This window comes from Periplaneta americana, chromosome 8 (assembly GCF_040183065.1).
Source record: "Periplaneta americana isolate PAMFEO1 chromosome 8, P.americana_PAMFEO1_priV1, whole genome shotgun sequence".
In the NCBI taxonomy this organism is placed as follows: Eukaryota; Metazoa; Arthropoda; class Insecta; order Blattodea; family Blattidae; genus Periplaneta; species Periplaneta americana.
This window is the reverse complement of record NC_091124.1, coordinates 23,855,509-23,883,384: the sequence shown is the minus strand read 5'-3', so window position 1 is coordinate 23,883,384 and position 27,876 is coordinate 23,855,509. Positions and strand designations below refer to the sequence as shown.

Below are 27,876 nucleotides of genomic sequence, written 5' to 3'. Positions count from 1 at the left end.
AAATACTTTAAGTGCCAATACTCTAATCTGCAATTATTCGTACACGAGTGACAAGTGAGTAGCTCTCACGATTTATTTATTAAAGGACGAGATTATTATGTTTTTGTCGTGTTATATTTGAAGCAATGCCTTCGTGTTTTGTTCCGGGTCGTAGGGCATAGCCAGTATTACCTCAATTGTAATTCAGCCACCGGGAACAGGATGCTGCTTGGATCATGCCATGGATATCATACCGAAACTAATTTTTCACTATATGAAATGTCGGTTCTTCTTCCGGACGAAACAAATCCGACTAGAACTCCAAGCTCCGAGAGCCGCCAAATCATCTCGTAAATTCTCCAAAGTGTCGGACAAGTAACTGTTGGTGAGTACATATTGCACGCCTACAAGCAGCCCTAAGTTAAGTTTTACATATTACTCTATTACTTGTTTTACAGTGTGATGTATATGAATGTGTTTTTCTTTCAAGTAGTCTTAATGTTGTAAGTACAATGCCAGTTACGTACGTACATGGAGCGAAAGGTAAACAGTGCAACTTACGTTAAATGTATTTACGTACTTACACACGCAACAGACTGAGCGAACTCTGCACTAGCGCCGCGTGGTATCGGCCGTTTGAATTAACAGAGTGCGACCACTACTTCTTTCTATTCGTTATGGCTCAACCAAAAGATATCACAATGATAGGAAACATTGTCAAACTGAAAATCTATGGACGATATGTCTGGACAATTCTGAGAAACAACAAGTAACTGACATGTAACGAGTCTACGCTATTAGAGACATACTCTTTTGCTTGTACTTCATTCTGTAAACATAAATACAATGCAGTGAAGAAGACGCTCTACAGTATGTCTACACATAATATATTTACTACTATTTAATGTCAATAAAAGCAACAAAATTTGAATACGTCATTCTGTAGAAACGAACGACTAATAATTTCAGGCGTTTCACACAGCTTTTTTGTACCTAACTAAATGCTTTCCACATATCTGACAGAGAACATTACCTCCTCTTTCACTACATAATAAGTCAAGAGTCCAGTCAGCCATTATTTCTCAATGTGTAATGTACAACTCTTGCGTTCACCAGCGACTTGTACAGATGCCGTACTTGCTCTGTAGAGCGCACTTGAGCGGTGAGGCACGCTTGCGCTCTCAAAAATCATTAAATATTGCACATTGCACCACAGAACAATCACTATTTCATTGTAAGGTTTCTATTGGATTGTCACCATTGCTTGTCAAATACAGCGAACACAACGTTTCGAAGATTCAATTAGAGCCTACTTTCGGTCTCAGGTGCAAAGGGAGAGATTTGTTTTCATTTCGAATGAACATTTGAGAACAGGTTTTCATTTCATTTCATTTTTTTTTTTCAGTTTCTCTACGGAATAACACAGTTCTGTATAAAAGTAAATGATGAAGCAGCTTTCCAGGATATTCCATTTCTTACTACTGTTGTTTGCTGGAGTATTTTCGCGTGAACCTGTTGCTAATCAACTTCAGAACTACAGTGAAACGCATGTAAGTATTACGTACTTCCTTATTTGTTTTGTGTATTAATAACGTTGTGCAATATAATTATAATTATTATTATTATTACTACTACTATTATATGACGTGAATATGTTAGGAGAAAGTACACAAACGATTAGGGAAAACACGGACATTTTACTTGAAGCAAGTAAAGCGATCGGTTTGGAAGTAAATCCCGGAAAGACAAGGTATATGATTATGTCTCGTGACCAGAATATTGTACGAAATGGAAATATAAAAATAGGAGATTTATCCTTCGAAGAGGTGGAAAAATTCAAATATCTTGGAGCAACAGTAACAAATATAAATGACACTCGAGAGGAAATTAAACGCAGAATAAATATGGTAAATGCTTGTTATTATCCAGTTGAGAAGCTTCTGTCATCTAGTCTGTTGTCAAAAAATCTGAAAGTTAGAATTTATAGAACAGTTATACTACCGGTTGTTCTTTATGGTTGTGAAACTTGGACTCTGACTTTGAGAGAGGAATATAGGATAAGGGTAGTTATATACAAGAGAAGTAATAAAATGATTGAATAAAATTAATAAACTAGGTTAAAAACCATATATGTTTCGGAGGAATGCTCCTCCATCTTCCTTAAGCTATGTTGCGCGGTCGAACATCTGTACCAGCGTCGTGGTACTACCACTGAAGATGGAGGAGCATTCCTCCGAAACATGTATGGTTTTTAACCGATTATATTAATTTTATTCAATCATTAAAAAGTGTTCATATAACTATATTATATTACTTCTATTGTATATAACTATCTCACTCATGAACACTGTTGCATCTGACCTAACTTATGTAATTTAATAGGTTAAGGGTGTTTGAGAATAAGGTGCTTAGGAAAATATTTGGGGCCAAGAGGGATGAAGTTACAGGAGAATGGAGGAAGTTACACAACACAGAACTGCACGCATTGTATTCTTCACCTGACATAATTAGGAACATTAAATCCAGACGTTTGAGATGGGCACGGCATGTAGCAGGTATGGGCGAATCCAGAAATGCATATAGAGTGTTAGTTGGGAGGCCGGAGGGAAAAAGACTTTTAGGGAGGCCGAGACGTAGATGGGAAGATAATATTAAACTGGATTTGAGGGAGGTGGGATATGATGATAGAGACTGGATTAATCTTGCTCAGGATAGGGACCAATGGCGGGCTTATGTGAGGGTGGCAATGAACCTCCTGGTTCCTTAAAAGCCATTTGTAAGTAAGTAATTAAACTATTATTATTATTATTATTACCACCGTACTGCTGCTGCTGCTACTGCTACTACTACTACTACTACTACTACTACTACTACTACTACTACTACTACTACTACTACTACTACTACTACTACTACTACTACTACTACTACTACTACTATTAAGTGAGTAAGAAACGCTACATACATCTGAAAGAACTGTTATGGTAAAACCCCAATTAGGCGAACTCTCACCCACATCATTTTAATACGCTAAGATACGCTGTGTATCTTGGTTTCATACAGTGGCCACAATTAGTGCTAGTCATTCGGTACCTTAAAATGTCCCTTATTCAGTCTTAAATTAAATTAGCTTTATTCACACACCTCCTGCTGAAATAATATATACTTCTTCTGAGCTAATTCTCATAAATTAGCTCAAAGATCTCAGTTATACACCTAACCCCGTTTACATTTCTTTTATAATAGTATGATCATATTGTATTTTCACCTTTAATAACACACTAGAATCCGATATTAGAATCATGAAATGAAGCTTCCAACCTGTATGTAAGTTACTGTAATATTTTTGACAAACAAAAACTGAGACTAATTCAGTTAACGGTTAAGATTTGAAGAGGTAAATGGGAATCTATTTTAGTTATTTATTAAATATTCGATTATTAAAATTAATTTGATATCGGTTTATATTAAATTACTAAGAATATGCGTCAATATAATTCTATGTAATTACAATTTCAGCCTGGAGGTGGACGGATACAGACAAGTTACGGGACACCAGTGGCAGATCTCACGAGAAGTCTGACGGCGGGTCCCAGAGGGCCTGTACTGCTGCAAGATGTGGTCTTTTTGGACTCAATGCTGAGTTTTGCAAGAGAACGAATTCCACCCAGAATTGTCCACGCTAGAGGCAGTGGTGAGTGTGCGGACGATATCTTAACGATTACATTACAATTAATTAATGCATTGGATGAAAAGAAATTCACGTAATTAAAAAAGTTGTATTCAAAGATTTTATTAATGCACAGAACATTTCAGGGTAATTTTAAGTAGGACTACGACACTGGTTAGTGGCTTTATACTTTCATTTCATCATATAGAAAATAAGACAAAATATTGTGATTCTGCTATTAATACATTTTGAGATTTCCATAGAAACTTATACAGGGACATCATTTTATTTATACTAACATTTCCAATATCAACCTGGCTATACCTTTGGATTAACGGTTGAGAACCGGAAACACCGTTCGCTACCCCCTTCCCACGAGAAGAGTTCGATGATACTGGAGTAAAATACTAACGAATCACTTTACTAGCTATAGAGGGAAGAAAAGTAGTTCATCCATTTACGTAAACTAGGAAATATCGCGATTTTGAGTTTGATAATTTTCATTAGGCCTAGGTTTTTCTTTCATCAAAATGGACTACTGTTTTAACTCACGAATTGACCTATCCATTTGGAGGTATTCATTATGCAGTGTATATTATACTGTCTACAGCATATTATCGTACAATATAGAGAAAGAAGTTAAACTGAAAAATAATCATAATATGGATATTTACAAACATTTTTGAAAATGGTGGCCGTTCATTTCAATATAGGCTTCAGTTCTTTTGTGCATATTATCGCGCACTATAGACTATTGTACCCAATTCCAATTACCAGTTTCGTCCTTCTTACTAATAACTCATGTTGAAATAATTCTGTACCTAATCTATAAAAGAGTACCTTACGTACTGTAAATTCACTCTTCACTTCTGCCCGATCCGAAAAGATAAAATAACTCAGACATGCTAGCTACTCTCCGTCCAAGTGGTTTTGTCGCAGAGTCGTGGAAAGGGGGGAAATCACGTGACAGTTAATTACTTATTTAAGTTATTTTAAACAGTTGTATAATAATACGTAGACGTCCAATTCCTAACAGAAATTAATGTTTTCAGAAAAAAGCCAAGACAACCCAGCCACTAGCTTTTACAGAGGGGCAAGCAGAAGCGGGTGTGGGAAACCGGGATGCGAAGTAGGCAAACGGACGACAATACCTGTGCGAAAATATGATTCAATATTGAAAGCTCTTTCGTCACTAGAAAACGATAATATATTTCTGGAACGTACTATACTCACTAACTCAGTACTGTTTACTTATGAACGTAAGGCGACTCTCTCTGCATACGGTTGGAAGTTTACTAGTAGAGGGGATGGGAGTGAAGTACATTCAAAAACTCAGGTACAATAAAAATTGAAGTAAAGATAAAATGCCCCTGTATCTTCAACATTTGTATAGTATCTGTCTATTTCGTTTTTTCAGGCGCATTTGGTTACTTCGAGGTGACGAAAGACATCACCAGATATTGCAAAGCGAAAATATTCAGCTCTGTGGGGAAGAAGACGAAGATGGCGGCTCGATTTTCTCTTCAAACGTGGCAAAGAGGATCACCAGAAACTCTGAGGTGACCCAGTCTTCTTTATATTTCCGTTGCTTTTGACTTTCAATCATACAATATAGGTATAACCAGGGAAAATTGCGATGCTACAATGAAATTGGCTTTGAGATTTTTATGAAATATCTATGATAGCAGAACCTACATATATGCCATCTGTTGTCTGAGTATGCATCCGGTCGTCCATCTGTGTGGAACGACTGCCTGCAGTCTTGTGCCTACAATAGATAACTTTGTTTAAGCTCAAACACAGCGATGCGGTCTCTGAGACCGCTCCAAAATTTGTAATGTTGAAATGTACCGGTTCCCGTCACTCTACGAATGTGAACGCTTGTGTTCCTTGTGAGGGGGAGAGCCGGTGGCGGAGTTACTTTACTGGTATTGAATTATTTCGTGTAGTACTGGAGATATTACACATAGCGGTCTCTTAGACCGCACGTCTGTGTAACTGGACTTTTTTTCTCCAATCTCGAAATGGATTCTACACAAGGCCCTTCGCAAAAAGTTAGTGTTAATGATGAAAACTTTGACGATACAGTGCTTGAGTGGACGGAGGATGAGGATAGTGAGGTTGACTCTGCAGGTGAACAGGAGCTCGTCCTTGAGAGTGATCAACAGTAATGGCCTATTGCATGTGCACTGTATAATAACCTAAGATGTTGATACAGCGTCGTAAAATAACCTACTAAAATAAAAAAATGTTGCGCTTAGCTGTACTATGCTACATTTTATCGCTATAAACTACGCGCAGACATAATACTGTAATATGGAGATTACAATACGACATTTTGCAGAGACCTTCATGGCTTCGCAGTTAAGTTTTATACTGAAGATGGCATCTGGGATATTGCGGGAGCTGATTCTCCGATTTTCTTCGTCAGAGACGCAATGTTGATCCCGTCCATGATCCATGCATATATGAGGAATCCCGTTACAAATATAAAGGTAATACTAGAATGTTATTAATTGTAATTATTATTATTATTATTATTATTATTATTATTATTATTATTATTATTATTATTATTATTATTATTGGCGGTCGGGTAGCTCTGTTGGTAGAGCAGCTGGCTACGGACTGGAAGGTCCGGGGTTCGATCCCAAGTGGCAACGGGATTTTTCTCATTGCCAAACTTTCAGAACGGCCCCGTGGTTCACTCAGCCTCCTATAAAATTGAGTACAGGGTCTTTCCTGGGGGTAAAAGGCGGTCAGAGCGTGGTGCCAACCACAGCACCTCATTCTAGTGCCGAGGTCATGGAAAGCATGGAGTTCTACTTTCATGTCCCTCAAGTACCTTCATGGCGTGTGACGGGGATACCTTTACCTTTACCTTTACCTTTATTATTATTATTATTATTATTATTATTATTATTATTATTATTATATTGTTATTATATTTTTATTATTAGACGTAAGCTGCCTAGAAAACTATTACAATAACTTATTTTGAAAATAATAATCGGAATGTTTCGCGGCGACAATAAAGTAAAAATTCGTATGATTGTGCATCATTCTAATAAGTACCTACCGGCAATGAAAAAGTAATTCCTGGTTTTATTACTAAAGAAAATATATAATTGTCTGTGAGTTATCCACAATATTATAATTTCACAATGAGATATTATGAATAAGTTAGTATAAGGCTACATTATCCACAGGAAGTTTATCATCTAGTTCAGGACCGGCAAAGACTCTCGCGCACACTAGCGACCTCGCGAAGCGTCCGTAAGAGGCGTTATCCTCTATAAGGAGTTCACTCCCGCCAATAAATGGATCCGACAACCTGATCGCCTCACTAGCAGTGAATGGAGACAAGCTCTTAAAATGACAGCTAATGTTTGTCCGCAGCGTGCTATACCAGAAAGGTCCCGAGACGGAAACCACTGTCGTCGTTGCGTCAGTGAGATTGAAACTCTTGGCCACGTTTTGGGTGCCTGTCCTTTCAGCGAGACGCTGAGGAACTCTAGACATCACAGAATCAGGTCCATGATTGCCGAAGCCTTGAGAAAGAAATGTCTCACTGTGCACGAAGAAGTCCATGGCATCTCTCAAGAGGGATCCTGTCGGCGAATTGACATGCTTGCCATTCCACCAGGCTCTACATCCGCCTACATTATCGACCCGACAGTCAGGTTCGAGGCACAAGAACAGCAGCCCGCTGAAGTCCACGCAGAAAAATGCAGAATTTATGAGCCCACAGTTCCATTCTATTTGGAGAAATATCACCTCACCTCCATTGAAGTAGTTGGGCTAATGGTTGGCGCTAGGGGCACAATACCTCGCCTCTTTGTCAGTTTCTGCAAGAAGTTCCAGCTGAACAACGACTTCATTCGTGATGTTTCCCTTACTGCTATCAGAGGATCACTTGCCATTTTAAAATACCACCTGTACTTTGTTTCCTAAGAAGGAAGAACTTTTGTTTGAACGTCTAATCTATTTGTTTACTATGTTTAGGCCTGTTATGTGTATGCTATTATCTGTACTTAATTTCCCTTTTTTGTTCGTTCTCCACATTTCTCTTTTGTGGTCTGTTTTTGCTTTCACTCTGTGTGTTAGTTATGCTTTGTCCAATGAGTCTGTCCCGTTACTGGGAAAGCTGACAAACTGTCTTTCTCTCTATATCTCATAACGAGAACGATGGAGGAATGAGTGTATTGAGTAAGGTTTGAACAATTGTGGCGGTGAGTCATACGTGTCAGGGTTCAGGGATAACTTCATTATTGAAAGAATTTCAACAAATAAACCAATTGTGATCCATCTGATTTATTTGCAGTGTCGTAGTAGTAGAAGACATAAATCTGTCTATACTGTACAAGGAATTAATTATTAGAAACGTATATTTTATTTCGAAAAATATACAGTACCGGTACCTAAAGTTTAGTATGTTAATAAAGAAAAATTAATTGAGTCTTTCCGGCAAACGAAATCAAGGAACTACAAGAACTTACAGTTTTTTTTTTTTTTTACCAAGAGAGTAATAATTCTTATTAGCAGGTGTCATACTGACAATAACAGATAAATTCTGTAGGACAAAAATTAATATTTACGTAGCCTCTTCGCCCAACAGTGTATATACTGTAGAATCCCGGCCACCAAGTCACTCAATTGAGTGTGCTCCTTGCATAATGGCAGTTGACAATACTGTATATGTCAACATATAGGCCTGTGCTGTGGATTGAACTTCGGCGTAGCTCAGTGGTTAGAACTCTTGGTACGTAGAAGCAAGGACCCGGATTCGATCCCCGGCGCAGGAGCGAATTTTCCTCCTTTAATAACCGAAATCGCTGCTTGGTATAAACTTAATGTGTTTTGCTTTAAAATGATAACTTAACCATTTTTTGTAAGATATGTGGATATTTCTCTACAAACTTATAAAGTTGTAAAGTCCTTTTGATACACGGTGTACAAAAGTAAACTCTTATCTTCGTGTCTCAACTTAGTTTCTGCTCAAAAGTAAAACTGGATAAAGAAAATCCAAAAATTAATAAACGATAAAATATCTCTCGTGTGGGATGACCAGTCTCATCACAGACTACTATTGTCCGCGCAACTTATCTAGGCACTTGGGTTCCCTAGTGCTCTCTCGCTGCCCCTCTCCTTCCCTCTCATGCTACGCTACCGCTACAAGCAACCTCGCTACACCCCGCTTCCCCGCTCTTTTAGCTGCCCAGATAAGTTGCGCGAACAGTACAGCACTGAATGAATACGTTATTAGCTGAAGAAGATTGAGATTTATCGGAACTAGTCTCATCAACTAACACATTCGGTGTCAATTCTCTATCTCAAGTCAATTATTGTCCTATGAAAATCATAAGATAATACTAGAATTAATTTATATTAATTCCTGTGTGTACGAAACTAAGATCATTTTCTGTTACAGGATAAGGACATGATTTGGGACTTCTTTACTAAAGTTCCAGAATCAGTTTATCGCGCGATGACACTTTTCTCCGATATTGGGATTCCGGACGGCTACAGACACATGAATGGATACGGCTTGCATACATTCAAAATGGTGAACGAGAGTGGAAATGTCGTTTATGTCAAGTTCCACTTCAAGGTAAAGAAAACAGCATAAAAAATATAAACTAACGAGCAATTGAAAGCATGGATAGATGGATGGATGGATGGATGGATGGATGGATGGATGGATGGATGGATGGATGGATGGATGGATGGATGGATAGATGGATGGATGGATGGATGGACATAGTCGCGTTACATCCATGCCTCTACTAATCGTTCAACTTCATGGAATTTGTACGAATGTAGTATTACTGATAAGCGTATTAATTCCTGTTCAAAGGCAGGTCTTTCACTGCAAACCCAGCATTCTCCAATATCTCCCCTCTTTTCCACCTTCTTCTTAACCTCCGCATATGCTTCACTTACCGATATCTTAATATTGTGTATCATCTGATATCTTTTTCCGCACAAAACATTTGTTTTGTTCACCAGTCCATCCAATGCAGATTTAGTAGGCAGTTTCTTCTCAGCCAGTGACCCAACCAATTCATTCTTTTTCTCTTCCTGATCAGATTCAGCATTATTCTCATTCACCCACTCCTCCTAGCACAGCTTGATTTCTTATTCCGTCTGTTCATTTCACAAGCTCTATTTTTCTCCATATCCACATTTCAGACCATTCTCGTCGTTTCTCTTCACTTTATCGCAATTTCCATGTATCTGCCAAAGTTCATACAAAGCATTTCCTTAGTTCTTTTTCCAGAGGTCCGCACAAGACGTTTCTTTCTGTATTTAAAGCCTCCTTTGCCATTGCTATTCTTCTTTTGACTTCCTGGCAGCAGCTCATATTAACTGGTTATACACACCAAGTATTTGAAGCTTTCCTCTTCTTCCAATGTCTCATTTCCAATTTGTACGTTTACTTTATTTTTTCTTCCGGTAGCTATGGTCTTTCTCTTGTTTGCATTTTATCTTAATCTTACACTGCTCACAGCTGTCCCACGTGTATTTAAGTCTAAAATATTCTCTGTACTCTGCATCCACATCGAAAAATGTTTGTTAATTTTATTCACTAGTGTTACTAAAAACTGATACTCAAGAACATTCTTCAATGTTTCTTAAAAAATTACATGTTCATAAACATTCCTGTCATTTTTCATATATCTCATCTCCGTTAACATTTGTTAATAAATAATTGGGAGTAATTCAAAAAAGCATCGACATGAAACAAAGAGAATGAGGATAAGAAGGGATTCGCATTTTTTTATAAAGAGATTATATTTCAAATGATAACATAGGAAATAATTGTGGAATTTATATTTTTGTAGGTAATTTCTATATTAAATTTTAGTTATTTGTTAATATAATAGTAATAGATTCGTTGTAAAGATGTACACACACAAATTGGGTGTCACTAAAAAATCATGACCTCTAAATCAGCCACTATAATATTATATAGTAGCCGCTGCAATTTTTTTATTGACATGAGGAGTGTAACTATGTACTTTCATAGCTTTGAAGGCATAATACAATTGTGATCTGTTACAGACTGACCAAGGCCTTAAGAACTTGATGCCAGAGGAAGCTGCAAAGATCACAGCCACGGACCAAGACTACTTCACACGAGATTTGTACAACGCAATAGCAAATGGCGACTATCCATCTTGGACGATGTACATTCAGGTTATGAGTCTCGAAGAAGCAAACAACTTTCGCTGGAATCCTTTTGATGTTACCAAGGTAGTCATAATCTTACTCCAAGTTTCATGATGCAATTATTCCTTTCAGAGCGAGAACTTTTATTAACCTTCTACCGCATCGAAGAAATATGTAAAATGTCATTTCTTTAGCTGGCGCCAGTTAAGCGCCAGTAGCTCATCACCAGTGGCGGATGGTAGGTTTGAAAGTTGAGGAGTCCAAGACATGACTGATGAGAGTTTGTATTTTATGTATGTATTTATTTATTGTAGGGATTATTGTAGATAGATTGATATAAGGGTATACAAGAATTTAAGAACGGATATCAGCCAAGGGTAAACGTGATCAAGGATGAGAATGGTGACTTGCTTGCAGACTCTCCATTAATCCTAAACAGATGGAAAAACTATTTTGAGCAACTACTAAATGTACATAGGCCAAATAGAAATGATCGGGAAGAAATTGAAATACAAACTGCTGAGCCATTTATACCCGAACCCACGCTTTCAGAAGTCGAAATTGCGATAGAAAATCTCAAAATGTACAAGTCTCCAGGTATCGATCAAATTCCAGCAGAATTAATACAAGAGGGTGGAAGTGCATTATATAGCGAAATTTATAAACTTGTACTTGCTATTTGGGAAAAGGAAATTGTACCAGAACAATGGAAGGAGTCCATAATTGTACCTATTTTTAAAAAGGGGGATAAAACCAACTATGGTAACTTTCGAGGAATATCACTTTTGTTGACGTCGTACAAAATTTCGTCCAATATTCTTCTGAGAAGATTAACTCTGTACGTATATGAAATTATTGGGGATCATCAGTGCGGTTTTCGGCGTAATAGATCGACTATTGATCAGATTTTTTGTATTCGACAGATAATGGAGAAAAATGGGAGTATAAGGGTACAGTACATCAGTTATTCATAGATTTCAAAAAGCATATGACTCGGTTAAGAGGGAAGTATTATATGATATTCTAATTGAATTTTGTATTCCCAAGAAACTAGTTCGATTAATTAAAATGTGTCTCAGTGAAACATACAGCAGAATCCGTATAGGTCAGTTTCTATCTGATGCTTTTCCAATTCACTGCGGGCTAAAGCAGGGAGATGCACTATCACCTTTACATTTTAACTTCGCTTTAGAATATGCCATTAGGGAAGTTCAGGATAACAGGCAGGGTTTGGAATTGAACAGGTTAAATCAGCTTCTTGTCTATGCGGATGACGTGAATATGATAGAAGAAAATACACAAACGATTAGGGAAAACAAGGAAATTTTACTTGAAGCAAGTAAAGCGATCGGTTTGGAAGTAAATCCCGAAAAGACAAAGTATATGATTATGTCTCGTGACCAGAATATTGTACGAAATGGAAATATAAAAATTGGAGATTTATCCTTCGAAGAGGTGGAAAGATTCAATTATCTTGGAGCAACAGTAACAAATATAAATGACACTAGAGAAGAAATTAAACGCAGAATAAATATGGGAAATGCGTGTTATTATTCGGTTGAGAAGATTTACAGTCTGCTGTCAAAAAATCTGAAAGTTAGAATTTATAAAACAGTTATATTACCGGTTCTTCTGTATGGTTGTGAAACTTGGACTCTCACTTTGAGAGAGGAATATAGGTTAAGGGTGTTTGAGAATAAGATGCTTAGGAAAATATTTGGGGCTAAGCGGGATGAAGTTACAGGAGATTGGAGAAAGTTACACAACGCAGAATTGCACGCATTGTATTCTTCACCTGACATAATTAGGAACATTAAATCCAGACGTTTGAGATGGGCAGGGCATGTAGCACGTATGGGCGAATCCAGAAATGCATATAGAGTGTTAGTTAGGGGACCGGAGGGAAAAAGACCTTTAGGGTGGCCGAGACGTAGATGGGAGGATAATATTAAAATGGATTTGAGGGAGGTGGGATATGATGATAGAAACTGGATTAATCTTGCACAGGATAGGGAACGATGGCGGGCTTATATGAGGGCGGCAATGAACCTTCGGGTTCCTTAAAAGCCATTTGTAAGTAAGTAAGTTTATTTATTAGCACTGCCATTGGGTATACAACCAGTGGCAGTGATATATAATACACTATAACATTAAAATAATTACAGCAATAAATTATACTAATTACAGCAGTAAAATAACATAGATAAATTAAACGTAAATTAATTCTAACTATAAATAAACAAGTGCAGTAAATAAACCTAGGACTATAAATAAAGACTAAATGCTATAAATAACGCCTACTATAGCATAAATAAGCGAAAGTAAATTTAACTTAAGTGTTAACCTATTTCTGTTAAACCTAACTATTGTCAACTTAAGTAATTCATTACAAGTCACCTTAATTACACATCAACTTCGTTAATTACATGTATTAAATGTATTGATTTTGAAAGAAACATTCTGAAAGATTTCCGCAGGAAAGCCGTTCCAATCTACTGTTGTGAGGTAAGGCTGCTATTACACTATCACATATGATAAAATATTTTATCAAAGATCTTTGATAAAAGGTAGGATTTGGAGTATATTACACTACATAAAATCTTTTATAAAAGATTTCATCAAAGATAACCTAAAATTAGGAACAAACGCGCACCTAACACTTATTGTACTACAATTAATAGGCCTACATGTTCCGAGGATTTCTTGATACTAATATTTACGCGTTAAGTTTATGATTTGTTGATACTAATATTTACGCATTAAGTATATGATTTGTTAATAATACTGTATTTATGCGTTAAGATTATGATTTGTTGATACTTACTAATATTTGCGCGTTAAGTTTGTAACACCATGAATGAAGAACAGTGTTATACTTCTTTAGCTACAATTAGTTCGATTACTACAATACGCATGTTACTGAAAAAGAAAGCTAGTGGGTTAAACCATAGATTGCAAAACATGATTAGAGAGGTACCTATCCATCATAACTTATTGAAAGAGCTACAATGCGAGGACTTGAAAAGTTATACAAATTATTATAAATATTATTTGACATGATATGATATGATATGATATGATATGATATGATATGATATGATATGATATGATATGATATGATATGATATGATATGATATGATATGGTATGGTATGATATGACATGACATGACATGACATGACATGACATGACATGACATGACATGACATGATATGATATGATATGATATGATATGATATGATATATGATATAAGGTGATGTGATATGATATGATATATGATATGATATGATATGATATGATATGATATGATATGATATGATATGATATGATATGATATGATATGATATGATATGATATGATATGATATGATATGATATATGATATGATATGATATGATATATGATATGATATGATATGATATAAGGTGATGTGATATGATATGATATATGATATGATATGACATGACATGATATGATATGATATATGATATGATATGATATAAGGTGATGTGATATGATATGATATATGATATGATATGATATGATATATGATATGATATGATATGATATGATATGATATGATATGATATGATATGATATGATATGATATGATATGATATGATATGATATGATATGATATGATATGGTATGGTATGATATGGTATGGTATGATATGATACGATATGATACTATATGATATATGATGTATGATATATGATATGATATATGATATGATATATGATATAAGATATACGATACGATACGATACATGATATATTAACTTTAAAATTCATAGTTATGGTGGGCCATCACATTTCTGCTTTACGACCCACCATCCCTTTAATACATACCACCCTTTTCTATTAATATATTCATTTGCCAAGTATTTTCTAATTACTTCCTATTCTTCTCTTTTAACTGAATTGCTTCCCTATCTATCCTATTCTATTCTCTCTCTCACACCTAGGCTGTCTCCCTTCCATTTCTCGCTTTTCTATTAAATATTGCATATTCCCTTCTTTAATAATTTATTTATTTTATTCCCTATTCTCAAATCTACCTGCTTTTAATCATTATTTCCCAGCTATTTCCTTCGAAATTATTTCTTTTCATTTCCATTTGCTCTATTTTACAACACATCACTTACTATTTCCCTACTATTCAGTCTTCTATTTATTTACGTATTTAACTTCCTCTCTTCACTTCACTCCTAAATTTCCTCTTTTATTACCTCTTTCCATAAATTTATTTTTATTACTATTATTATTATTATTATTATTATTATTATTATTATTATTATTATTATTAATAGTTGTCTGGATATTTATTTCAACGGAACATTTCATTCCAATAAATGAATGTGTGTCATGTTGAAAATATCGATAACTTATTATTACCTGTTTTCGTCACTGTAATAACGTAATGTGATATTCTGCTTATCTTCTCAATTCGCTTGTTCTTTACACTTGACCATAATTGCAGACAACGAAGAAAAATAAAGACGGTAATCCTGCGAATTCTAAATGAGGGAGTAGAACAAATAGATACCTTTATTACTAAATTTGGGGTGTATTATAAGCAGTTACATGAACTGCTGACAGGAAGTCAAAAGGAGGATAGCAAGGAAAGGGAAGCTTTTAATAGAAAAAGAAGCATCTTCTGAGACTCTGGAAAAAGAACTAAGGAAGAGATTAGTGCAGTGCTTTGTGAGGAGTGACATTGTACGGGGCTGAAACATGGTCATTACGATGATGAGAAGGGAAGCGACTAGAAACATTTGATATGTGGATATGGAGGAGAATGGACAGACAGAATAAGAAATGAAGCTGTGTTGGAAAGAGTGGGTGAAGAAAGAATGATGCTGAAACTCATCAAGGAGAGGAAAAGTTCTTGGTTGGGTCACTGGCTGAAAAGAAACTGCCTCCTGAAGGATGCACTGGAAGGAATAGTGAACGGGAGAAGACTTCGGGGCAGAAGAAGATATCAGGTGATGGATGACGTTAAGATATATGGATCATATGCGGAGACAAAGAGGAAGGCAGAATATAGGAAAGATAATAATAAATTTATTGTCAAAATAGAAGAGACTACGTATTTATATTTATTTGTGCAATACACTACTCCGAATTTCATTAATATTACGAGTGAAGGAGATAGATTTAAACATCTAGTTACTGTAACATAATATTCGTTTGATTAGTATTTTTTCAACAACGATATCGTACGAAATGGCGTTTTGACAATTTTACACATATGTGTGTTTATTTATGTTTACAGATCTGGCCTGAAGATGAATACCCTCTGATGGAAGTGGGCAAGCTCGTACTGGACAGAAATCCAAGCAATTATTTTGCAGATGTAGAACAGATAGCGTTCGCTCCAGCTCACATGGTTCCAGGAATTGAACCCAGTCCAGATAAAGTCCTGCAGGTATGATTCATTTTATATTACGTGCTTGGAAACACATAGATTTTGGAAATTGATTTATTTTGAACCACTTTTCTTTAAAATATAGACAAATTCTGCGAAATAAAAATATGCATAAGCTTACATAGCTTCAAGAGTGTCGAGTTATTGATTGAAAAATGTGCGGTCTCTCTTAGTAACTACATAAATTAACAGCTATTAAAATTGTTACATAATGTAAAGGGGTGATTGATGAATTTTCTATTTTCTACAATTTTTAAGGTAGAGTTATTCTTATTTTGTATACGTCATCCCATTCCTATGAGTACTTTTGCTTCAAAGTGTTTTACTATCACAGTAATGGTTTATGAGCTATTCACATTGAGAGAATATACAGGATGGTCGTGGAATAACCCTGCAGGTTTTCAAAGTGAATAGTTCATGTTGTATGTAATAATAAAAAGTGTAATACCATATTGATGGAAAGTTCTTAGTTTTCTCAGAAAAAAATGATTTTTGATTAAAAATTACTAAACCTTCATCACTTCACCCCTTAAGAAATAAAGAATGATCGGCTGTATTTGTTGGCCGAGCGTTAACTTAGGTAAGTAACTACAAACTTAAAACAGAAAAAATTTCGTTTCAATTAATTGTGTGGAACGAACATTTTCAAAAAGTGATCGCATACTGAATGGTAGAAAAGTGTAAGTAAAATGTTGAAATTTGAAGAGATTACATTCGTATTTGAAATTACATCGGTGACAGTAAATCTCAGAGGCACATTTAAAATCCCAAGTTATTCTTCGCAATAAAAGGCCGTAATACTGAAGACATGTTGAAAATCCCAAATTGCTCTTCACAATCGGAGACAATAAACCTCAAAATATGTTGAGAATCCCAAATTTCCCTTCACAACCGGAGACAGTAATTCTCAAAAACATGTTGAAGATCCCAAATTCTCTTTGACAATTCGAGACAGGAAATCTCAATATATATTGGCGATCCCAAGTCGCCCTTCAAAATCGGAGACAGTAAATCTCAAGGTATACCGTTCACCCCAAACTACTAATCAAGATCGGAGACAGTAAATCTCAAGTCATCTTTACAATCTCAAAGTTGCCCTTCACAATCGAAGACAGTAAATCTCAAGGTATATCGTTTACCCCAAAATATTCATCACGATCGGAGACAGTAAATCTCAAGACATTTTGACAATCCCAAATTGCCCTTCAAAATCGAAGAGAGTAAATCTCAGGGTATATCGTTTACCCCAAACTATTCATCACGATCGGAGACAGTAAATCTCAAGACATTTTGACAATCCCAAATTGCCCTTCTCAATAGAAGACAGTAAATCTCAAGGTATATCGTTTACCCCAAACTATTCATCACGATCGGAGACAGTAAATCTCAAGACATTTGACAAACAGAAATTGCCCTTCACAATCGAAGAGAGTAAATCTCAAGGTATGGTTTACCCCAAACTATTCATCACGATCGGAGACAGTAAATCTCAAGACATTCTGACAATCCCAAATTGACATTCACAATCGAAGACTGTAAATCTCAAGTTATATCGTTTACCCCAAACTATTCATCGCGATCGGAGACAGTAAATCTCAAGACATTTTGACAATCCCAAATTGCCATTCACAATCGAAGACAGTAAATCTCAAGGTATATCGTTTACCCCAAACTATTCATCACGATCGAGACAGTAAATCTCAAGACATTCTGACAATCCCAAATTGCCATTCACAATCGAAGACTGTAAATCTCAAGGTATATCGTTTACCCCAAACTATTCATCGCGATCGGAGACAGTAAATCTCAAGACATTTTGACAATCCCAAATTGCCATTCACAATCGAAGACAGTAAATCTCAAGATATATTGTTTACCCCAAACTGCTCATCGCGATCGGAGACATTGAAACTCAAGACGTGTTGACAATCCCAAAGTTGCCCTCCATAATCCAAGACAGTAAATCTCAAGGTATATCGTTTACCCCAAACCATTCATCACGATCGGAGGCAGTAAATCTCAAGGCATTTTGACAATCCCAAATTGCCCTTCACAATCGAAGACAGTGAACCTCAAGACATGTCGATAATCCAAATTTATCTTCACTATCCAATCAATCTAAAAGTCTAAAATACCGGTATACTAAATATAAATTATGACTAGAACCACTTCAACGAAGTGCTTTGGCTATTCGAAATTAAACAGAAACAGGCAGTAAAATATAGACCTAATGTTGCATGTCAAGAGTGGTTATATATTTACATGTTAAAGGCAAGCATAGTATGACGTGAGGAGGAAATTCTCGATACTGCTCATATTCGGCAAATATTCAACAATGAAAAGTAGTCGCACAACATCACGAAGAGACACATAGCTTCCCATACAAACTTTAACATATTCCAAATGCACGTTTCCAATAATGGAATCGACTTTAAGGGCCATATTCATAGACATTCTTAGCGCGGGCTTCCGGTGGATGATCAGCGAACTAACGTTTTTCGTATTCATAAACCAGTGTTAGCGATATGATATGATATGATATGATATGATATGATATGATATGATATGATATGATATGATATGATATGATATGATATGATATGATATGATATGATATGATATGATATGATATGAATCCTGTACAAGTAATCAGTCGATAGCCAGGGGTAGTTTAGCACGCTCGTAGCGCGGGCTAGCGAAATGTCTATGCATAGTACCCTAAAATTTTAAGCAGTTTGTTGAATAAAAAAAAAGTTCCTTGCACAACAGTTTTTGTCAGATTGGTCTGAAACTTCTCACAGAGGTCTATTAAATATTGATAAATATAATTTAATTAACATTTGTATGAAATATTAATAAGTTTCTTCGGGACATATTCATATTGCACTTAGATGAGACTAATATATGCTCTAATGATAAATTTATGAAATTGAAAAGTTCATTATGAATCTCTGTTTAGACTGAGCTCAAAAACTTAATTAATCTTTATTCCCATGATTATTTTCTAGTTTTTGAGCAAATATGAATTAAAAATTTTGAAAACTTTGATACAAGGAGCTATTTTAGTAACATTAATATAAAATATATTAAAAATATAATTTCAAAATTTTTATGCTAATGGCATCAAATTTTGTACACATGATAGTATTGTAGGCTTGTTTATGTAGTTTAAATTTCATAAATTTTGAATGAAAATTGTGAAAGTTTTAAAAATTATAATCTGTTCCTAACACTGTACACTTTTTAATGCGTGTTTGCAGGGTCGCTTGTTTGCTTATTTGGAAAGTCAACGCTATCGTGTGGGAACAAATTATTTGCAACTCCCTGTAAATTGTCCATTCGCCCACGGCGTAACTAACTACGAGCGCGACGGACCCATGGCATACTACAACCAGGGAGATGCACCGAACTACTACCCCAACAGTTTTAATGGGCCCACACCAGATCCATGGGGTGCATATAGCACCTTTAATGTCTCAGGAGAAGCCAAAAGGTTGGTTGTTTGTTTCTATTTTATATTAAAGGAGATTTAGGGAAATTCGTCACAATTTTTTCGCCATCGTTACAACTGGTCACACTTAATTCGTAACAGATTCATATTCATCACAGGTGTATATTTTTCACAGGTGATTTACTGGTAATAATTTGAATTGGTCACAAGTAATTTATTGGCCACAATTTTAATTGGTGAAATTGAAGAGTAGTTTGACATTTCCTTCACTTGACTCACTCTGGAATTTTTTTTGAAAATGGAAGAAATTGGTTCTCTCGAAGTACTTGCTGTTTCCTTCAAAGACAGCATACACTCTTTCGCCTCCATTCTTTCCCAATAAACTGTATAGCAGGAATGATCTGAAGGTATGTTTTTTTAGTATTAATTTTATGGCTAGTTTGTCCAAGTAATGTTTAATTTTGCTTAACGAATGTTAAATTAACAGTCTGTTTATTTTTAACGCTTTGTTAATGTATTTTCCATTTGTTCAACATAATTTTGTTTAAGATAACCAACACTTAACTATAACGTCTGTTAGCACTATTTTAACTACTCAACAGCAGTTGGTAATGATTCTACACATGTAAGACAATTTTTGATTGGCTAAAATTAATCTTTAAATTCTATATTATTGAGTGAGTCATGAAACTTGCATAAAATGACAAGCTCCATAAACAAACAGTTGACAAATGAAAGTTGTAGGTGACGTGCTGAATAATAATTACAAAGTAAGGTTATATTTCCTCATTACTATTATGGACACGAAATACGAAAGAAATAAAATAACACTGATGTATTTAAACAGTCCAAAGTATTTTTTTTAAATGTTATATTACCAGTCATATGCTAAACATTCCCTACAGAGAGGCACAAAATATTAATTTCGCAACTTCTGTTCAAACAGCTGTGGAGAAATCGGCTATATTTAACTAACTGTTAAACGAGTTAACTGCCCGAAATCCTACATTTAAAATTAACAAACTGTTAACAATCTGTTAAACCAAACTGGTGTTGAAAACATGCTATTTTATTCATTAACAAACTGTTTAAAGTTTAACAGTCGTTAAATTTTCTAACAATACTTGGAAAAACCGGCCATTAGACTTTTAAATTTTAAAGTTCCACCACTTTAAGTTACTTCAGTGAGGCATGCCCCAGTTAGCATAGGTTGTGCTCTATTAAGTTGAAATTTAGTATTAAAATGTCGCAGGTTGCAATGTTACACAGAACTTGTTACAGCACAGTCTAGTATATACAGTCACGAAGCTTGAGTTGTGAGGGTGCTAGGAACAATAGACTATGCCGGTAGAATTTTGCATTGTCTGTAATGAGGCGATATTAGCGATCCTAGTGGTTAGAAACTATCTATGGATACATATTTACTATGTATTGAGTTTCGTGATTGTATATACTAGACTGTGGTTACAGCATGGCTGTGGCTGCATGGAAAAATCTGAAGGCCACCATAAAAACATTGGGTTCTCTTTTTTCCTTCTTTTTTTGAGAAACTGCTGGTTGTGATTTGTTTTCGTGTGTGTTGAAGTAAATATTATTTGAATACGCATTTGCCTCGTAGCAGTGCTCGGTGGTAAAAAAATAGAAAATTTTATGGTGTAATTCTTCAATGTAAATGATAAAAATAAATTACAAAGTGCAAATAACACAGAAGCTTATAAATGTGCAGTTGGAAAGGAAGTTGAAGTTACGAATAGCAGTGCTAGTAACTGTAAGATTTGTGATGGTTTATTATAAGTGCTGAATACAATGGCGAAAGCAAAGCTTACAAGGATGAGAAAGAACTGAGGCCATATGCAGACAAATCAAATAGAAAGACGAAGAATATCATGGTGCTGGAGAACATTAGGACTGTTAAAAGTGAATAAACATCTGTGAATGCAGCATTCTAATACTTTCCCATTTTCCGTAATTTACATTTTTCATCATATAATGTACAATTTCTCCAAATCTAAGCAATCAATTGTGAATTTTTTCTGCTAGTATTTCAGTCATGAACAATCTGAATTGACTACAATTCTCATACATATAATATGATTCTGATCTGTTAGTTTTTTTTAATATTTCCATTTTGTTTAAGTTCTCACAAATTAACTTGAAAAACTAATCGCTTAATATATTTTATACAGGTTTTAAGTCCATACCTATAAAAAAAAAATCAAGCTTATCTACCAGACGCATTTTTAGAAAAAAGATTTCATAAGAGCAAAAGTATTTAAATTGAAGAGTCCACTGCAAGAATGATGGATGTCATTTGGAATACATTTTTCAGGAGAAGCAATTGAAAGTTTGAAATGCTTAGCACTCAAAGCTTAACTGTGATTTTCCGATCATTACTGGACAATGACTATCAGTGTTAATGCCATATAACTCTCTATGTACATTCTTTATGTCTTAAAAACTATGCATTGACAGTCGTAGTTCATTTCGACAAGAAAGTGACATCCATCATTCTTGCAGTGGACTCTTCAATTGTTATTAATATTTCAATGGCAATTGTTTAAACAATATTAAAAATTTAGTAATTTTCATAAGCATACTCTCAAGCCTACGGTCTGTTTTACAAATGTACAAATTTTCATACTTATGGAACTCATACCGCCAATTATTATATTACAATTTGATTGATGTGTTGCATGTAACTGATTTTCTCGTGTGATGCCCCATTAAGTGTCATCGCTCAATTTTTTCTCGCAGATACGATGACAGTGACGATGATAACTACAGCCAGCCTGCCATGTATTGGAACAGTCTATCTGCAGAACAACAAGACCGCATGGTGGAAAACATCTTGAGCTCCTTGAAGCCAGCACTTCCGAGCATACAGGTGAGGCTAGAATTACTTTGTTCAAATGGCATTGTGACACACTGGATTACTCAAAATCAAAACAAGCTCTGTAATATTGTTCAAATATAACGCGCTGTATGTCGAAAGCTACATCCAAACTGAAGTTACATAACCTCTGTTTTATTACATAACGTGCCTCAGTAACTAGTTACTGTTACTTAAACGGGAAGTTACAAACGTTCTGAAACTGATAGATCCACGCCTGCTTTCGGCCACTTACAAAATATGAATTACACAACAGTCATGTTCAGTAGATATGTCATACCAAGTATGTTCTTGACTATACTAAAAGCCAGGTTATGAACCGACTAAACAGGAAGTAGTTTGGCGAGGGGAAAGTGCGGGTTGGAGGGGTAGCCTGTGCAACGATGACACGTTGAGAGTGGGAAGTTGGAGGGGAAAAGGAGAACGGAGCTTTTCATTGGACCTCACGTGAAAATGTCGTCTGCTAACGAAAATCTGGCAACGGAATCACGGAGACAATGTAGCCCAACTTCCCAGTTAATTTGCAATACCACGTGCATTACGAGTCGCATTTCGTACCAGCGTCATTAGCTCTTGCTTTCTTAAATATCGGTGACAAACGCTGAACACGCTTTGAATCTCGCGCCACTATGTGGCAACAGAGCTCAGAAAGAGACCAACAGAACGTTGCTTCCGGTTTAGTCGGTTCATAACCTGGCTTTTAGTAAAGTGCTTGCTGCAGTATGTCCATGTAAAAAAATAACAATGATTCGGCAATTTACATAAGAAAGAAAATCTTATAATGGATTAAATATCACGACAGACTTACCTATAGATTCAGGAGGTTTTAAAAACTTACTAGGTTAATGTTGCAAGTATTGGATATTTTGTTATTTAGTTGCAGAGATATAAAAAATACACTTATTTCAGAAAATCATGGAAAGGCAAAATATATTATAAATGAATTTGCTGCAATCTTCTAACAGAACATGGTAGTGTACCGTAAACAAACATGATGGTTTGAAATTGCACAGGTAATCGAGAGAATTTGTGAATGTTTATGTTGAGTGGGTTAACAATATAAATAATTCATTTTAGGAAATAAATGTGTGATAGATACTTCAGTTTCCAAAAGATCTTTCCTTATGCCCATAAGAACCTTGGGTTACAACGAAAATTAATGAAATTTAAATGGCCGTATGCAAGCCATTTACGTTTCCATTCGACTTAGCCCCACTTCTGGGTACTTCTGCCTTTCTCCAATTTTTATTCTTCGCAAATAAATTGCCTTTCAAGTTTATGAACTATGAATTTGCTGTGCTCTTTTTTCCTAGGTATACATTATGAGTTTAAATTATAACGTCACGTATGTTCTTATTTATTCTTTTGTTTTGTAATTGCAGTTTTATTTTTATTTATTTATTCATATAGCATATTTCACATTATGCGTTGTGCTCATTTTCTTTACATTGCCAGTGTATATTTGTTAATTTATATACGTAATAGTTACTTACAAATGGCTTTTAAGGAACCCGAAGGTTCATTGCCGCCCTCACATAAGCCCGCCATCGGTCCCTATCCTGTGCAAGATTAATCCAGTCTCTATCATCATACCCCACCTCCCTCAAATCCATTTTAATATTATCCTCCCATCTACGTCTCGGCCTCCCTAAAGGTCTTTTTCCCTCCGGTCTCCCAACTAACACTCTATATGCATTTCTGGATTCGCCCATACGTGCTACATGCCCTGCCCATCTCAAACGTCTCGATTTTATGTTCCTAATTATGTCAGGTGAAGAATACAATGCGTGCAGTTCTGTGTTGTGTAACTTTCTCCATTCTCCTTAACTTCATCCCGCTTAGCCCCAAATATTTTCCTTAGCACCTTATTCTCAAACACCCTGAACCTATGTTCCTCTCTCTGAGTGAGAGTCCAAGTTTCACAACCATACAGAAGAACCGGTAATATAACTGTTTTATAAATTCTAACTTTCAGATTTTTGGACAGCAGACTGGATGATAAGAGCTTCTCAACCGAATAATAACACGCATTTCCCATATTTATTCTGCGTTTAATTTCCTCCCGAGTGTCATTTATATTTCGTAATAGTTAGACAATTTCTTTAAATTTAGTTACTCCGTTTGTATACTCCGAAATTGTCAGTGTTCGTGTATAAAGTGCGACTGGTGTCCTGTCTAGCCTACAAAACATCAGGGGTAACCCCTTCAAGTTCGAATATTCAGTCAGATGTTCGAATTTGAATGTTTTCTGAACGATCGAATGTAAACCGGTTCTAATCCCTATTCTGCAGCTAACAGATAAACAGATAGAACCTAGAACCTACGTGAAGTTAAAGTTCCTGTTTCATGGATTTTCGATAGAAAACGACCTATCCTTATTATAGTCTAGCACAACCGATGTTTGCGTATTTAAACCCAATCGATGAATAAGAGTTTATAACGACAAATAATCAGAAGGAAATAATTCGTAGAATTATAATCATAAAAGAAACCAGTTGATAGATAAACATTATCCAAGGTCCTTGTTTCATGCAGGTAAAAATCTCTATAGATTTAAGACTAATGCTTGACAAAAAATTAGTAATCTGATTATAGCATCGCTGTCAATATTCAGAAAAACGTATAGGTCAAAATTGCTTTAAACATTTTTAAAAGGTCGGCCTGGATAGCGAAGCCGGTATAGCGCTGGGCTTTTGTGCTAGAGTTTACGGGTTCGATCCCGGCCAAGGTCGATAGCATTTAAGTGTGTTTAAATGCCACACACTCATGTCATTAGACTTACTGTCATGTAAAAGAACTCCTGCGGGACAAAAATTCCGGCACACAGGCGATGCTGATATATTCTCTGTATTTTCGAGCGTCTTTAAATAAACCATTATTATTATATTTTATTATTATTATTATTATTATTATATTTTATTATTATTGTTATTAGGCAAGTTATGATTATTATTATTAGACCAATTATTATTATTATTATTATTATTATTATTATTATTATTGTTATGTTATGTTATGTTTTATTTACCGACGCTCGCAACTGCAGAGGTTACATCAGCGTCGTCGGATGTGCCGGAATTTTGTCCCGCAGGAGTTCTTTTACATGCCAGTAAATCTACTGACATGAGCCTGTCGCATTTAAGCACACTTAAATGCCATCGACCTGACCCGGGATCGAACCCGCAACCTTGGGCATAGAAGGCCAGCGCTATACCAACTCGCCAACCAGGTCGACTTATTATTATTATTATTATTATTATTATTATTATTATTATTATTATTATTATTGTTATTATAACTTATAAAGGACATGGGACTGTTTATGCAATGTTAGGTATTCACGATCCTAAGAAGACAACATTATGTTATACAGGAAAGTTTACTCTTAGCAATTAATTCCATTATAAACTAAAAATTCTGGCAAAAAACTAGAGTGAATACATGCAAATAAATATGATGGTGAATTTATGGAAATTAATATATAGTACATACTAACTTATGGCTTTTAGAGAACTCGGAGGTTCATTGCCGCCCTTACATAAGCCCGCCATCTGAGCAAGATTAATCCAGTCTTTATCATCATATCCCACCTCCCACAAATCCATTTTAATCTTAACCTTCCATCTATGTCTTGGCCTCACCAAAGGTATTTTTTCCTCCGGTCTCCCAACTAACACACTATAAGCATTTCTGGATTCGCCCATACGATCTACATGCCTTGTCCATCCCAAACGTCTGGATTTAATGTTCCTAATTATGTCAGATGAAGAATATAACGCGTGCAGTTCTGCTTTCTGTAACCTTCTCCATTCTCCTGTAACTTCATCCCTCTTAGCCCCAAATATTTTCCTAAGCACCTTATTCTCAAACACTCAATCTCTGTTTCTCTCTCAAAGTGAGAGTCCAAGTTTGACAACCATACAGGATAACCAGTAATATAACTGTTTTATAAATTATGGCTTTCAGCTTTTTTTCAGAGCGACTGGATTACAAAAGTTTCCGAACCGAATAATAACAGGCATTTCCCGTATTTATTCTGCGTTTAATTTCCTTCCCAATGTCATTTATATTTGTTACTCGTACATGAGACATATTTTTACGAAACAATTTTAAATGTTAAGTGCTATAAGCTACCTATAAATGTATGATACTAATGAAATAGGAGTTCATATAATTATTAAGCTTATACTTGTGTAATAACCAATCTTGTATTTTTTAATTAATATTTGTGTTTAATTTGTGTTCTTCCACAGGATCGCACAGTTGAAATGTTCATGAATGTCAATGTTACAATGGCACAGAAACTAAAGCATGGACTTACCTCTCCGAAGGTACAAAATGAACAATAAATGAATCGTCTGTTCCTGAAAGAAGTAAATAAATGAATGCTGTGTTTTTGGAAAAAGTAATTGCACATTATTTAGAGTTTTGAGGTAATCGAAAAAATGTTTTCTGGGTGATATGCACATAGGCTACTGTATAGGCATAAAGAATTTTGCATTTAAAATAATTCGTACTAACATTAGAACCTTCGTAACTGACAAACAATAAGCGGACTTAACTGCTTTTAACAAGGGACAAAATAACTTACAAGTGAATGATTTTTAGAAAATAGTTGTGTGCTTTATTAAAGGTGTATTAATTTTCTTTAAAAAGATCCACTATGAGATATGTAACTTGCAAAGTCCAGTTTATTAATATATATTTTCACAAAATATACTGTAGGCCTATACAATGCACATCCAAATTAAGAGCACCAAGAATACTGCTAGTTATAATTTTATAAGTAAACTGTAATTGAGTTTAGTAATAAAATAAATTGTTCTCAGTATAAATCCGTATTTCATGTTTGTTTTTTTATGTCGCCATTGTGATATTTCATCATTAACGTTCGGATAAAGTAGCTGTATCAGGATAGGCATCTTTGATCCGTGCGATTTGTTTACAATCATTAACTAGTTGTCCGTGTCCCCCAGCCAGTTCACTGATGTTTTAGCTAGGGGGTGGGGAGCTCTTTTCCCAGCAGGAATACTTTTAGCTAGTGGAAGGGGGTAGTGTTTACTCAGTCGGAAGCAAGTCAACACGCTATTCTATACAGCTCTACAGCCTATCGTGATACTGCTACTTTATCCAAACCTTATTCATCATAAATGTATTTGATAGTCTCATATAGCTAAACGATAAACCTCCTTCAGTCCTTCCAGTTTACCTCATTTGACAGGAATTCTTCTTTCAGAATAGGCTTTTGTAACCTGTCAACAATATGATCATCTCTTTGATCATG

At 35.4% G+C, this 27,876-nt stretch overlaps 2 protein-coding genes across 3 annotated transcripts in view; one reads left to right on the top strand and one right to left on the bottom strand.

The window, feature by feature from the left end:
- The window catches only part of LOC138704583 (uncharacterized), a 321,702-nt gene that overhangs the window by 112,720 nt on the left and 181,106 nt on the right, over positions 1–27,876 (bottom strand). The gene's annotated exons all lie outside the window — the stretch shown is intronic.
- LOC138704581 (catalase-like) lies at positions 1,067–27,427 on the top strand. Of its 2 annotated transcripts, none has more exons than XM_069832629.1 (11): positions 1,067–1,141; positions 1,385–1,529; positions 3,499–3,673; positions 5,067–5,208; positions 5,994–6,144; positions 9,081–9,260; positions 10,715–10,906; positions 16,099–16,251; positions 19,512–19,744; positions 22,457–22,586; positions 26,846–27,427. In XM_069832629.1, the coding sequence occupies exons 2-11, from the start codon at positions 1,422–1,424 to the stop codon at positions 26,939–26,941; spliced, it is 1,560 nt and encodes a 519-aa protein (XP_069688730.1). In that variant the 5' UTR covers positions 1,067–1,141; positions 1,385–1,421; the 3' UTR covers positions 26,942–27,427. The 2 variants fall into 2 exon arrangements, with proteins under 2 accessions (XP_069688730.1, XP_069688729.1); XM_069832628.1 differs by lacking the exon at positions 1,067–1,141 and adding an exon at positions 1,161–1,304.